At 40.4% G+C, this 15,779-nt stretch overlaps 1 protein-coding gene across 2 annotated transcripts; it reads left to right on the plus strand.

Moving 5' to 3' along the window:
• Positions 1 to 500: 500 nt before the first annotated feature.
• Positions 501 to 15,779, plus strand: LOC116233279 (BPI fold-containing family C protein). 2 transcript variants are annotated; one of them, XM_090143233.1, is made up of 16 exons: positions 501 to 998; positions 2,738 to 2,864; positions 3,116 to 3,227; positions 4,306 to 4,434; positions 5,120 to 5,275; positions 6,067 to 6,130; positions 7,071 to 7,131; positions 8,050 to 8,138; positions 8,731 to 8,904; positions 9,587 to 9,640; positions 11,142 to 11,312; positions 11,814 to 11,881; positions 12,918 to 12,960; positions 13,538 to 13,601; positions 14,691 to 14,767; positions 15,411 to 15,779. In XM_090143233.1, the coding sequence occupies exons 2-16, from the start codon at positions 2,756 to 2,758 to the stop codon at positions 15,450 to 15,452; spliced, it is 1,413 nt and encodes a 470-aa protein (XP_089999359.1). In that variant the 5' UTR covers positions 501 to 998; positions 2,738 to 2,755; the 3' UTR covers positions 15,453 to 15,779. The 2 variants fall into 2 exon arrangements, with proteins under 2 accessions (XP_089999359.1, XP_031455927.2); XM_031600067.2 differs by lacking the exon at positions 501 to 998 and having other exon boundaries at positions 2,492 to 2,864.

Raw genomic sequence — 15,779 nt, forward strand, 5'->3', positions numbered from 1 at the left:
GATCTTGGAGTTTTACATGAATGGAGACAATGGCACGTGTCCCTTGTTCTGAAGGAACAGCAGAACATGTGCAAAGAAAGTGTAAGGAGAGGTTTACATACATGAGGATGTGATTTTTATTCATCTTCAGTAGCCAGAGGTACAAATAGTGGAATGGTTATGCACGTGACTACCTTTGGTGAGTGTTAGATCTGTATATGGCATGAGTATTTGTTGTCTGACAAATGTTTTTACCCTTTTCTATTTGTGACTGCACAATGAAGTGACTCAGATCGTCCAGCTAAGTGCTCCATGCCTGAGGGAATACAACAAGCTAGTTGATTAAATCACCTCTTTCAAAAGCCAGGCAGTACTGGTCAGCTGAAGGGCGGGCAAGCAGAAGAAAGAGAAAATACTGACTGAAAGTACTTGGCACTATATATTGACACTACATTAGTATATATATACAATAGTTTAAACACTACATAATTTATTATTTTCTATATTTTGACCATTTCTAGAACAGATGGGCCTAGACAGTTGTTTTTCATCTGTTCTTCCTAGCAGCTACACATTTCTTTCCTTCTTTCACAGTACACATTTGGTTATGAATGTTAGTCCCGTGGAACTACTGGAATATATTCTCCACTGGGGTATCTTGTCAGATCCATCTGAAAAGCCAGTGCAGAAACAGCATGCCACAAATGCAGCAACCACTGTGAGCTCAGCATCCCAGTGCCTGGGGTCCTTCACTACAGTTTACACTGCCCTCTGCTTTGTCCCTAAATTAAATTAGAGTGATAGTTTTAACCTATGACACTCAAAATAGCTCAAGACATGGTTATCTGAGAGGCCACTCCCTGTGTGATACTGCTGAAGGTGGCAGCAATTGGCTGTATTCAAGCTCTCAGCTCCTTCCTTTAAAAGACAGGGTCGTGGCTGCAGAGGGTTTTCTTGCAGCGTTCTCAACCCTGTGGTCTGATACAGCAAGACTCCTCTTTTCAGCCTTCAGAGAAGAGGTATGGTAACAATACTTTGTGACTGTTCTTTGCTGTGGAGGCTTTTGTTGGGAAGGGATAGATGTAGATAAATCTGGCAAGATATGGTGATTTTAAATTATGAGAACTGTGCCTGCATAGAAAACACATTTCTTTGCAGCATTTTGTTTTAGTCGTGCACGAGAAAGATATGTTTCATTTTCCTCCCAGTTTCTGACAGTGAAAATTAAAAAGAAAATACTGGTCTTGCCAAAAGGCAAAGGTGTTCTGTGGGATTATTTAAAACTTTACTGCAAAATTAAGCTAATGTAATATCATAATTTTGCAGCTTGCTTAAATTGTGATCATGACTGAAATTCTTCAGTTTTGAGATATATTATTATCTCTAATAGGTGATGAAATAGGTAGTGAAAGATAGAGCAACATCTAACAATTTTTCAGGTGTTAGGAGAGAGTGCAGTCTTCTTCTAGCAGATGGTTTAATCTCAGCTCTGCAATAGCCCTCTGGTAACTAAACGGTTTCTTTACATAAAAGTAGTGCTAGGAAAGACATGCTACTATTTTCAGCTGTCCATAATGTGGCATAGTAGCAGGGAATAAGGAAAGTCATCGCAATATGACCCATGTATCACTCATGTTTTGTACTTCAGACAACAAATGACTCCACAGAGAACTCTTCCTAGATCTAGGAAAAAAACAAATATTTCCTGGTTTTGCCTATTAATCTTCCATCAAGGTGGCTTCTCCCACTCTCCCTGGAGACCTGCTGGCAGCAATAGATTCTGGCTATCACACAACATGCAGCTTGGGGTTCATGCAGCATAGCTCCATCTGAATTTAAACCCAGTCATAGAAGCCCCTGGAATGGGAGTTTGTTTTACTTGTTCACTGCCCTGCAGTAATTCATTTAACCAGGGGTTAAGTACATAACTAGTACAAGTTCAGGTTACCTATCTGAACCTCCTCAGAGGTAGACTTTGAATCCTGTAGCCACAGGAGGTTTATAAGCACTCCCCACAGAGCAATTTGTTTTAAGACAGGTGGGCTATGTCCCTCTTCACTATAAATATGGCTGTTGTAAACGAGAGACCTAACTTTTGAATGGTTGTAATTAAATAAGACCAGTCGTACCCAAGTATAAAGGGGAAAGACAACAAGTGAATAGTATATGATGACTGTACATCACTGTCCCCAGCTGTAAGTATCTCCTTAACATTTTCTGAGAGGAGATAATGGAAGAATAGATAGAGTCTATTGCTGATTACCCCAAACATGGGGAAACAAGTGACAGCCACTAATATGTAAATCATTATTAAAAGCATTTATTTTGCTGTTATTAATTTGGTTATATAGTACTTTCAGCACTGATGTCCCTCTCTGTGAATGAAGAAACTAACTAGAGTGCTTTGGACAAAAGGCTGGAAGCCTCAGATGCACCTAAGTGATGACATATGTAGGCACAACAAGAAGAAAAAGGGAGAAAATGTGATAAAATATATGATAAAACATGATAAAATACCCACCTTTAGGGATGTTCAAAATAGCCAGTTTGAGAAGCTTGGTCATGATGCTCAACCTTACTAAAAAAGAAATGGTGAAGTAACTAAAATGACAGATAAAGTAGAAATGGTCCATTTGTTTCAACACTTTACTAGTTTCCCACAAGGTACTAAAAGAGTCCTGTGGAAGATAAGGCAAGAGAGTTGTGTAACAGGAATGAAAAGCACAATTCTACTACCGTTTCAAATATTTCTTAACAGGTCCTTTAAAAAACAAAGATGATGGTGAAGATTTGCTGTTCTCTCCTCCTGTTAAGTTTACTCAGTGTGCAGCTAAAAGCTAACCCTGGACTCAAAGTGAGAATCACTCAGAAGGCCTTGGATTATGGTAGGTGTGCTGAAGCATGTGGTGATATTGCACTGAATCCTGATATGACAGACATCTTCAGTAGTGAGGGCAGTGGGAGGAAATGAGCTAGTCAAAGGCTATAGAGAAAAGGAATGGTTAAAAGCACAATAATTCATTCACATCCATCCCGTTAGCAGGCAGTGTTTTAAAATCTGCTAACGTGGAAGCACATAAATATAAACCCACTGTCAGTATCAAAGGCAACTGAACCAGTCTTTCTCTTCCTGCAGCTAAGAAGGTTGGGCTAGAGATCCTGAAGAAGAATATGGAGAAGGAGCAATTCCCTGATTTGACTGGCTATGAGAGATTTGGGCTTGGTAATGTCAACTATAACATCTCAAGGTAAGTAACAATCCTAGAAAAATAGTTCTGGTAATATATAATGTTATATTTAGCTCTGTGCATGGATTATAATGGGAATGTTGTTGTGTTTTACAGTAATTGTTGCTTAAAGGAGGACACGTGTGGCTTACATCCAAAGCCTGATGAAGTCAAAGCAAAAACTCTCTTGATTAACCTCTGTTTGGATAAAGTTATCTAATCTAATTTAGGCAGCTAAGCCCTTGTTTTGATCAGTGGAGAAAGATTTACACACCCAGAAGGCAGTTACACCTATGACTTAGACACCTATTCTAGAATGAGTTTAAACATCCTCTTTAGGTGTCAGTGTTTCTCCACTGATCACAGGGGGAGCCCAGAGGAGCAGCTTTCCAGCTTACAAGTGGCTGGAGCAGACCAAAGTGGAAGCTAGATCAGAATTAGCTGCAGACCATGAGTACATGTGTGAGAATGGATTTTAAAATGCTGCACAATGTAACATAGCTCCTGGCCCTGGTAACTATCCCCACTGATTTGGTCACTGGAGTTAGAGACTCCCTGGAACAGCTGCTGAATGAAAGGACATTTTCACTTTATTCTGCTTGTTACAGTTGCCCTTGCTAAAAACATCAGGACTTCCACCTGAATAAATTATCCCACTGCGTAGTATGATTCTGAATGCAAGTACACATACTATGTAGCAGACAGATATTAAGTCCTTCTAAGGCAGCCAGCCTTATGATGCACAAATCATGCAGAAAAATTACATGTTTTGAAATACTAAAAGGGACAAAATGGCAAAATATGTGGGGTCTCCATGCATTAACACACAGGTCAATGTTTAGATATAACACTTTTAGGTGTTTAGTTTGCAGTGTTATTAAGTTCATTAGGTGCAATATTGGTTGCTCAGCACTTGATGAGTATGCCTTAATGACTTATTTGTGCAATGTAAATGTAAAACTAAATGATACCATAAGAGTGGAGTAGCAGTTATTGTAGCCTGAAAAAAGGACAAATCAAGTAACATTTGAGGTTACCTGAAATACTCATTTTTATTTTTATTTTTATTTTTTTTTCCCTTATCTTTCTCATGCTCTAGAATAAGAGTCACTGCTGTTGAATTCCCCAACGTTTCCATCTCCCTCATACCCAGGAGTGGGATAAAACTGGTGATTAGAAATGCTTCACTCACCATCGATATGAACTGGAGTATGAGGACCTGGATGTTGTACGTGTAGCCTCATGTGTTCTGGGATTTTTCTTGATGAAGAATATAAAAAAGCAAAGATTAGTTTGTCCTGTGAGCTCTTCATGGCAAAGGTGCTCTTTAACAGCTCAGAGCAGAAATCCAATAACAGTCTGGTTCTCATCAACAGGAGGGGTAGTAGGTCTACCTACAACATAGCTCAAGCAAAGGCATGAGCTTCAGTGCAGTTCACAAATAAAGGGTAGAAACCCTCACTGAGGCTTTTCACAGCTCCTTCTCATAACCAGGCTATGAACAGTTTGATCAAAAATACCACAGCTTCATCACATTGAAGCTGGTCTTGAGCACGGGCTGCCAAACCCCTGGGATGGTGGTGGGGAGGAGGGCACTCCAGGCCCTGAAATAGGTTTGCCTTTTAACAGACATAATCCAGTTGCCTGTACTGTGGGCATGTCTTGTAACTATACACAAACTATGTTAGAACAGTGAGTTACCTGTTTTTCCTAATTCAGCATGTTTTGAAACTCCTAGCATGGAAATTAATGTAGAATACATGATTGTTTTTTCTATGAGCAATACATTGAAAAGTATTCAGATAAACTTCTTCATCTTCAGTGAACAGCAAGAGTCCGTTTAAGCCTTAGAGAGCCTTTAATGTTCACTAAAATAGGTTTTCCAGTTGTTTATTTACTTTTACTTCATGCAGCAAAGACGGTGGAAGAAGCACAGTGCACATTTCCAAGGTGTTTGTTACTGCAACCTTTTCAACACCCCTGGATAGTATGGGTCATACTTCAATATCACTTAACAGCTGTCATACGACTTCTGGTGATACAGACATCAAGTTGAATGGAAAAAGTGGGTAAGTGCAAGAGATCTATGTACATGCTGGGAGAAAATAAATGTCAGTGAATGGCACAAAGACAACTTCACAAAATAGGACAACTAGAATTGCTTTTAGGTGTCTATAAACAACACAGGTGAGAATCAGGGCCCTAATCTAGTGCTCAGGTGGCAAAGTTTAACCTCTGTTCTTGTCTTTGTGCACTGTTATTTGAGTAGAGAATAAATACATCAACTTCTGTCAAATCAAATATTCCCATGTGCTTCTTCAACACAGAATTCTTTCCAAATACAGCTCTAATCTTCAACTCTAGTTAGAAACTACATGCTTATACTATGCTTTATGTACTTTAGATCAGAAAGCTATAAAAACTTAAAAGAACCAGACTGCTGTCTGTCGTTCCTCTGGATATAAACCTGTTCAGTGTGATTTCATTGTTTTCTTGTATTTCTCTCACTGTCTGAATATAGCTCTTTGTCACCTGGCTTTGTTTTTCTGTTTGGTTGGGTTTTTTTTTACTTGCATTGGAAGTTCCTACTGCACAGACTATTTATTTTGTGTTTATACATACACGATGGTGCTAATATAAACAAATTGTTATTCATAAAGATGAGCCCAATCTAATCACTGGGTAAAATTACCTCCTTCTCAGTGGTAGCTCCTTGATAGCTCTTGAATTTCAGAAAGCTCCCATGTGTACTGGTGTATCACACTTAGAGACCATTGAAGTCATGTTCCACAGAGATATCTGATTTCCTGTTAATGACTGTAGTACTTGACCCATGAATTGTTTTTTTCTTTTCCTGTAGCTTCCTGCATGATTTCTTTATCAAATATTTGAAGAAACCCATTCACAGGAACTTGGCCACTAATGTAAGCCTTTCAGATTGTGTAGGGGAGCGTTTAAGGAATATCACTTTCAGATGTCAGCACTGGGAACTTGGCAAAGGGTGAACTAGAAAAATTATAGTTTGGTTCTGGCCTGATCAGCACAGTTATTGCTTTGCCAGACAGAGAAACTTCCAAACAAAATGTTGAGTTTGTGGCTGAGATATTAACTGATCCAGAGATAGATGAGTTTCAACCAGAGCCAGAATGTGCAGTTATTTTCCCATTCCAGTGCAGAACAGGACTGTGCCTGTGTACCTACAGACATCCTGGTTGTCGGGTAATGTTCATACCCAGCAGGTAAAACACATACTGTGTGACACACAGATCTCACGATACACCACTGGATAGTATGACTTATTTAAACCTCATGGTTTCAAAGAGGTGAGCAGCTGTGACAACATCCTGCCTATCGCCTCTAAGAAGGTAGAACTTGAGGTGGGTGGATTCTGCTCCAGGACAGGGATCTGCTCCGAAACCAATGTGAGAGCTCCTTCCACACTTCTTAAACTGTGGATTTGTCCCCCCCATCAGGCTGCCTTTAACAATTTCCCACTTCATTGCCTAAAGGCAACTCTGACACAGGACATGCTTGCATTGCACAGAATAGATAACCATAGAGTCATAGAATCATTTAGGTTGGAAAAGACCACTAGGATCCTCTAGTCCAACCAAATAAGATGCAGCGAGGAGCTTTATTATTGGAGTTCTCTTTAAAGTGACTGGAGAAAGACATGTTCATTTAGAAGCAGATTTGTAGTGCATTGAATCACCTCCTGGACCTGATAGCTGGAGAAAAACAAACTTAGGTATTTTGATAATTGCTGAAATTATAACATAAGGAGACAGATTTGATAGCACACAGGTAAGGGGTGTATACAGTTCCATGATAATCATGCTGCAACTTGAGTATGCTTTTATGCAGTCTTGTCCCAACATCAGATCTGGGATCCAGTTGATAGCTAAGGACCTCCAGTCACTGAATGGTGAGTTACCTGTGATATCTTTTCTTTCTGCCTCTGATCTTCTGTCCAATGAAATTCTCTAGTTTCCTTAACAGCAGCTGGATAGCAAAGCCTCCAGGAGCTGTATCAGACCCCACATTCTGTCTGCTCCTTTACTTAGAAGACCACAGGTAAATAAAAGAAATGATACTTGCACAAGAAAAGGACATTTCTGAAAAGCCAAGGACTTGGGAACTATTCTTAAGTTGCACTTTTGATGTTAGGAATGCAAATTAGAGATCATACAGCATTTATTATCAGTGCTATGTGGCCTCTAAGGACTCTTATGCTCTGAGTCCTCCTGCACAAATAGCACTTTACAATCTGAAGCCTGCCCTCTTAACCTGCCTGGAAATTTAGGCCTTACTTGCATATTTATCAAACTTCCCAAAAGCAGAAGAAGAAAGCTACAAGTTCCTTTTAAGTATATTTTTTAAAAGAAAAGAAAGAAAAATATTTTCTTATGTTATTTTAGTTTAGATCTGCAGGAAGCAAACAAATTGTTGAGCAGACACAATCTGCAAAACACAAATGCCTAAACAGACCAGGTAACCACCTTTTTCTGGGGAAATATTTGCAAATCAGAGGTACTTCAGATGCTCTCATGCTGCTTAACAAGAAAACCCATTACAGCTATGGTCATTTCCTTTTTCATTTGGTTAAACAAAATTTACTTTTCCACACTGAGAAAACATTAGACAAGCTAAAAAAGATGCTTTGAAGAACATAAAATGTCAAGCCTTAGATCAGAATATGTGTTAGGATGTCACAGGTTGTTTTTTCCTACCCTTTGGAACACGTGTCATTTTCCTTCAGGTGCTGACTTAGTTTTAATGCACATAAAATTCATTCTGTGGTTGTATAATATTGAGTATTTTGCTTTGTTTACCATATATACAGTCCCAGTGCGGGTTGATGATTTGGCTGAAATTGATTACTCCTTAAACAGCTTGGAAGTATTCCGACCATACATTGACATGGACTTAAAGGTAAATGCTGTAGTGTTATTTGCCAGGATTGCAAGAGGCAACAGAAAAATGAGTATTTGGTATGCAAGTCTTGGGTAAATTCACTAATAGTGCAAAAGATAACACGAGTGATTTTAGGATTGTCTGAGCTAACTTTTTCTCTTGTGCATTCTTTCATCTGCACACATTACTTGTTGATTTTGACCTTTGTCATTTTAAAGATCCATCTTGTAAATGAGACCATTGGCTGGCTCGGGGCAACTGTTTTCAAACCTAAATTCTTGGAAATGGGGAAAGGAGATAGTAAAGCTTTTCAATAAGGAGGTCATTCAATACCTTCATTTGGTTTTCTGAGGTGGTAGACTGTCTTCAGTAAGTGATCAGCCTCTGAAAAGAAAAGTCTCAAGTGTCATCTGTGAAGGTGTCCAGTCTCTGGAATTTGTCTTCACCACCTGCTTGAAAGCACCGGAGCTTCAGGGTGTAATACAAGTCCTATGTACTTACTTACACAACAAATGCATAGCTTAAGCAAAGGGGGAAAAAGTCTGCAGTCACTTCAAAGTCATGTTTTGATTCTGACTTTTTGTATTAAATCTCTGAATATACATTTCAGGGGATAGTCCATCCAGCTGGAAATTATACCGGCCCTCCCTATGTGGCAGCTCCCTTTGCTATCCCGGACCAAAGTGACTCCATGCTCTACCTTGCCTTCTCTGAGTATTTCTTTCAGACATCTTTATTTTCTTACTACACAGCAGGAGCCTTCAACATCACCATTGCAAAGGAAGTAAGTAGGACACAGGAATGGGATCAGAGTGGCTCGGTCATTCAGTGTGGAGCTTTGACCTGCCAATTGTCAGTATGCAATAGATTCACTGCTAATTGGGCTGTGAAGTCCTGAGACAGTAGAGCACTAACACTAGGGTATTGCAATGCTCTTGTTTTATGTTCTGTACAGATTCCTCAGTCCACAGCAAGAGATGCCTAGTTCCACTGAGTAAAGTACTTAGCCACATAAAAGAAATTTTTTGCAGACCTGTGGGATAGTCAAGAGATGGTCACATAACTTATTCTGGGCAATTTAGCTGCCTTAGTGGCTTTTTCCTGAGGGGTCTTTACAGAGTAAAAATGCTACAGGGGCCATGGAAGCAAAGCATAAGACAAAACAGCTGTGGCTTGGAGCTACGCAAACTTGGATATGTAGTCTACAGGAGGGTCATTAAGTCCCCAGACCTATAGACTGCAACCAAAACTAAGATAGAATGAAGCATTTGCTTTCCCAGGAAGTACCTTGACCTGAGTTATTGGGAATAAGCTTTAAGTATAGCGTCTCTTAAGAATATTTCTGAGAACAAAAGGTACAAAACCAAAGATCCATTGAAATGACAGTAATAATGCATTAAAGAAAAGCTGAGAATGCTGGTCAAACCTGGTAAACTGATTTCTTTTATCTTTATTTTTCCCCCCAGACTTGCAGATATTTAAATATAAGCACTGAGATGTTTGGTAGTATCATCCCCGAGGTGAGTATCATTACTTTCACAAACTGTTAGAGAACTGCCCAGTGTGAGTGTCAGACACCTCAATACTGGTGTGTCCCAAAGGCTTTGTAGGTGCAGTGAGGATCCTGCTCTGGAGAAATGGGTATATGCATGCATGGTAGCAGCAGAGGAGATGGACCTTGTCACCTCCCATCCCCACAACTGAATGACTGCCATTATCAAATTTGGCCATAATCTTGTGCATCAATCTTTACTCCAGGCACAGCTTACAGCTGTTCCCACATCAAACTAGTTCTAGACAGGGAAAAGCCTAAGTCCTGATCTGGGAGACCTTTGCCAGAGCCTCCACTCAGAAATAACTTATTTCTCCTGCCCATACGTGCATAATTGCCTTTGTTTCACTGCTAGCCTGTGACTGACAAGCAGAATGCAATACAGTAAAGACCTGGGAAGGGACTGTAGTGCCCACGTGCAGTAAAGTGAGCTAATAGACAGGCAGAAACATTACATCAATTGAAAAGAGAAGGCAGATGTACAGGATTTCCATTTATTTTAGGAAGAGGAGAAGAATATAACAGAAGAGATATAAGAGATATAAGCATGCATGGCTTCTACCAGCATTATCAAACAGAATGAGAAACCAAAATGAGCATAAGAGACCCCAGCCCTTGAAAGCCTAGGATAGATAATTTTGGATTCGCGCTTCTAAGAATCACAGAATCATTAAGATTGGAAAAAACCACTAAGATCACCTGGTCCAACCACCAGCTTATCCCCATGATACCCACTAACCACGTCCCTCAGTGCCACGTCTACATGGTTCTGGAGCACCTCCAGGGACAGTGACTCCACCACCCCCCTGGACAGCCTGTGCCACTGCAGCACCGCTCTTTCTGAGAAGAATTTTTTCTTAACAGGCAACTTTAAGAACTTCATACATTTGTCTGCTTCCTGTATGATACTAGGTTCCCTCCTTAGAAATCTAAGATTGCTTCAGGAGCAATTGTCATATGATCTTAATAAAATGCCAAGAGCATTTACACTAATATTCCACCTCACTATTCTAATTAATGAACTTGTGAACCTATGCACTCTTTAGGCAATGGAGAGCCTGAGGCTCCTCAGAGGACAGTCCACAGCAGGTACCTGTCTTATGAGCTGGATTAATCTCAAAGTGAATGACCTCTGAGTTCCTTTATTGTTACTTAAATGTCATATTTTGTTCCATTCCTTTCCTGTGTTCACAGACTAATATTTAATTTCTCTAAAAGTGATACAAAGGAAATAATATTTCTAGGGTGGAGAGAATTTACCATTGCATTCCTGATTTAGCCAAGATTGGATTTATCACCACTGAAAATTTCTATTTCCAGCTTGTATTAAAGAATTTTATGTTAGCAGCTGTTCTTAACCTCATCTTAAACAACCAATAGCTTTGAGAAAGAGAAAATGTAGTATTCTGACCTATTCTACAAGAAGAGCATTTCTCTGACTTTTTTGATTTTGTCTTGGAATCATGCAGATAGCCAAACACTCGATTATACTGTATCCAGTTATGATGAAGCTAATGGCCACTGAAATACCTCTCATCAGCTTGCAGCAGGATTCTTTTACTCTAGAGATTCAGGAATCCATGGAGGTGTTTGCTGTTCTGCCAGACTCAACCACTCAGTCATTGTTCACAGTGAATGTAGTAAGTACAATAAACAAGGGAACATTTAACTCAGGACTAAATATACTTGTTCTTTCCTGCTGTTACAGTCCTCTACAACAAGGTACTGTATTTTTAGCATGTATTTAAACATGCAAGTTCCCCTTAGTCACTGGTGATGATGTGTGGCCCCACTTAACCTACAGGAAGGGAAAGAAATTTTTCTATGGGGAAGAAATTTTTCCTGTAGATAAATGAGAATCCAAATAAATTGACACTGATTAATCAAAGATTTGTTCTCTGGAATGACTTTTGTAAGTCATTCCCATTGTCATGTCCCATGACATCTTGTTCTTCTAACTGAAAATGGTCTTGATTAGTGAAATCTCATTATCCACATTTCACATCACCATGGAGAAACCCCACATACACAAAACAGCTCCTATATACAGCCAGGAAGACAGTGCTTCTGAATTTGTGACTAATTCTCAGCAGGGGTTCTGTTTTCTGTGTCTGTAAACCCATGGTTTCTTTCTTCTGCAGGCAGCCAACACCAGCATTTCTCTGAATGTCTTTGACCAGAAACTCACTGGCTCACTATGTCTGAACAGGTAATTCAACAAGGTTGCACTGAGCCTGGCTGGAAAACAACACTAGCAATCTCAGCATTGCAGTTTTTACATGTGATCAGCTAACCATAATTTACTCTCTCCTCTGAGCTAGGTATGCAGGGCAGTTATAATGATCGTGAATAATTTGAGAGCTTCCCTCATTCCTTTCCAATTAGTTAAGATACATCCGCTTTCTAGTCTGCCTGTGCAGGGGTCCAGGACACAGAAAAGAACATGGGATCCTGCAGTTTTCCCTATGTTGAGATAGGGAGAGATGCCCCAAGAGAAGCACTGCAATGTCTAGACTTCAGAAAGCCAAAGCAGAGAGACTTGGACATTTAAAAATCTACAGTGTTACATTTTATAGAGAGAGGCTCTGTAAACCACAACATTATAGCTGGGAACTGGAACACTTACTTCACAAAAGACTCCTTGGGAACAAAAAGAATATGCAGATTCTTTCAGGACACAGCAATGTTAGGAATGTAAAGAGGATAGTGTCAATAGTATTTGGGAATTTTTTTTTTCCAGCAAAATTAAGAGAAAAAAATCTGAAGCATGCAAGTAATTGGATACTTGAATATGTATGGAAAAGTATAAGTATTTGAAGTTGGAAGCATTGACATGAACAGCACAGCCATCAGCAGCACTACCATACTGTGAACAGTCATTCATCCCACCCCTAGAAAGGCTCACATCAAAGTATTACTTATGTACCAAATCCTTGCAAATGTTCTGAGAGCATGCACATCCATAATGCTGGCCCTAGTAACATCAAATACCAATTGAATTTCTAAGACATAGCACAGAAGAAGTGCACTCACATCTCTGGCTACATCCCTTCTAGGATTTTTCTGCATGTATGCTTACCTATGCCCCAAGAGAATCACATCTTTCTCAAGTAAAAGATATTGCTTCAAGAGTCTCCTTACAGATGTTTTATAAGGCCTAGAGCTTTGAAACAGTGACTATACATCTAGAATAATATCTGTTTGTACTTTCTAGTGACTCATCTCATTTCACTTCTTCCCCTCAGGCTCCAGTTCTCCCTTGCCCATTCCAATGTTGGCTCTTTTGAGGTAAGCAGACAGTTTAAACACATAGGAAATACAAACAAGGACTATCAGTGATATCAAGGCTAAAGTGTAAGCAACTAAATTTTATTGGTATTCCTAAATCATTTGGCTTCATTCCTGGATGTCTCTTTTCCTGTCTTCTGGCAGCCACCACGCTGCTGTTGATTGGAAAAAAAAAAAAAAAAAGCTTATTCTTTGAGGCAAGTCAGTGTTCTGAAAATTAAATATTCTGAAGTTTTTCTGACTAATGTATCATATTTTACCAGTAATAGAGAGATGTCTCAAATCGCAGCCATGGAATCTGCACACAGCAGCAGTCTGAACTCTGGCAGTAGGTGGAGCAGCGTGCTGCAGTCTGAGCAATCACATGTATGACTGAGCCATTTGCATTTTGCATCTCACTTCTTCTGCATCATTTCAAAGACTTAAGATCCAAAGGTTACTTTAGCTTATGGCTCTCTGGAGCTAAATGAAAGCCAAAAGCTGAATGGAAGCCTCCAGACCTCGCCCAGAATGTGGGAATGATGATTCTGCCACTATTAGAAAGTGATGGCTAACTCAGTTTTTTTGTTTATGACAGATCTCATTTCTGGAGAACATCCTGTCTTATATTTTACAAACTGAAGTAATTCCATCAGCCAATGGTAAGGCTATAACACCAACCTGTATCATGTGGTTGAAACACCTGAGGGATGGGATGCCATTCAGAGAAATCCAGACAGGCTCAAACAGTGGGGAAACATGAGGAGAACCTCATGAGGTTCAGCAAACCCAAGTGTGAGGTCTTTCACTTGGGTCGTGGCATCCCCTACTATCAGTATGAGCTGGGAGATGAAAGGATGGAGCACAGCCTTGCTGAAAAAGACTTGGAGGTACTGGTGCATAACAGCTGGACATGAGCAAGCAGTGTGCCCTCACAGCCCAGAAAGCCAACTGTGTCCGGGCCTGCATCCAAAGCAGCATGGCCAGCAGGGCAAGGGAGGTGATCCTGCCTCTCTGCTCTGTACTGGTGAGACCTCACCTGGAGTATTGTGTCCAGATGTGAAGTCCTCTGTACAGGAAAGACATGGAACACATCCACAAAAATGGTCCAAGGGATGGAACACCTCTCCTATGAGGATAGGCTGAGAGAGCTGGGGCTGTTCAGCTGGAGAAAAGAAGGGTCCAGGGAGACATGAGAGTGGCCTTCCAGTATCTAAAGTGGAGCTGTAAGAAAGAATGGGACAGACTCTTTAGCAGAGTCTGTTGTCCTACCAGACAACAGGAAGGGGAAATGGTTTCAAACTAAAAGAGGGGAGATTTAAACTGAGAAAAATACAATGATAGTTATAGCAGTGAAGTGAAGCAAGGTAGTGAAGCAGATCTTTGGAGACAACCAAGGTCAGGCTGGTGGAGCTCCTGCTTAAGCTGTAGGTGTCCCTGTTCATTGCAGGGGAGTTGGACTAGATGGCCTTTAAAGGTCTCTTTAAACAATTCATTCAAGTCTATGATTCTGTTCTAAGAATCAGCTAAAAGCTTTCAGCTGAGTGGGTGATTCTAGGAACTTTTGACTTTCTGCTGAAGTTACTGGTTCCTATTAGCTCAGGTGGAACGTGACCATTGGCTAATAAGCGCAGAACAGGAAACCAGATTTGTAAGGTTCTAATTTCTGAATAAACAGGAGATTGTTGGAGGGCAGATATTTATTATCTTTCTCATGCATCCCTAAGTCACTGTGTTTGTCTTTTCCTAAGCTAAACTATCCAAAGGATTCCCTCTTCCCAATTTGGCCAATGTTACCTTCACAAGACCTCATATTACTATCGCACAGGTGAGATTTTAACATTCTTATGAAAATGTTTGTTTGTTTGTTTGTTTTTTGCATGATGGTGGGCACTTATTTACCTTCCACTAGTACAGGGAATTTTCTGGATTTTGAACTAGTTAAGGATGTTTTAAAATCTTTTTTTGCATCCCCCCACCTTGAAGCATCCACATATGCAGTCCCTACAGAAAAAAATAATTGCTTGGAAGTTGCTTTCAGTGACTCTAGCTGCCAACCACCTTACAAGCTAATTACATAGCTTACATAGTTTTTAATGGTTCTGTGGGACCCATTTCCCACCTCACTTTCTCTAGTCAGTTTTCTCATCATTAGCTAGGAAAGACAGGACATAGGTGAATGGAGCTGGTAGTTGGACCAGGTGACCTTAGTGGTCCTTTGTAACCTTAATGATTCCATTGCCAGCACATTGCAAAGGGATAACACAGAGGGCAAAGATGGAGCTCTCTTGCAGTTTGAAAGACAAGAGTTTAATAGAGCTCATTACTCCCAAGTCCCAGCTGTCTTCAGTAGATTTTCTGACTTTTCAACAGCAGGAGTTGAAATTGAAAAAAAAAGCTTCCTTTTTTTTTTTTTTTTTTTTTTTTTTTTTTAATTCATAGCATTTCTGTGACTGTTCTTTTCCCCACAGGGATATGTGTTGATTTCTACCGATGCTCACTACAGGCACTGAAGGAGAAGAATCACCGCCTGTTAGGCGTGATGAACCTCAAATTAATAACGGGACTGTTGAAATAAAGCCTTGTCTACACACTTGTTGTGTCTGTCTTCCTGAAAGGTGCCGCCGCCTCTCACGAGAAGTACACTGTCAGTTCTGTGAGTACAGCTCTATGCACTGAGCAGGCTAGGGCGCTCGGAGGGAGAGTGGCGCAGCACGGCCTGCGGTTCTCTGCATCCCCAGCGGCCCGGCTTGCCGCACACAGCCCTGCCCCGCGCCCCTCAGCGCGGCTCTCTGTCCCAACGAGCTGAGCGAAGGCCCGGCCACTTCGCCAGGGGGCGC

The sequence above is a fragment of the Phasianus colchicus genome, chromosome 1 (assembly GCF_987193195.1).
Source record: "Phasianus colchicus chromosome 1, bPhaCol1.hap1.1, whole genome shotgun sequence".
Taxonomy (NCBI): domain Eukaryota; kingdom Metazoa; phylum Chordata; class Aves; order Galliformes; family Phasianidae; genus Phasianus; species Phasianus colchicus.

Excerpts from the sequence above, each read along its gene's own strand:
- LOC116233279 (XM_090143233.1), top strand. The coding sequence starts at position 2,756 with ATGATGGTGAAGATTTGCTGTTCTCTCCTCCTGTTAAGTTTACTCAGT. Across the intron at positions 3,228-4,305 it reads GTCAACTATAACATCTCAAG|AATAAGAGTCACTGCTGTTG; the intron begins GTAAGTAACAAT and ends CTCATGCTCTAG. Across the intron at positions 7,132-8,049 it reads GGACCTCCAGTCACTGAATG|TCCCAGTGCGGGTTGATGAT; the intron begins GTGAGTTACCTG and ends CCATATATACAG.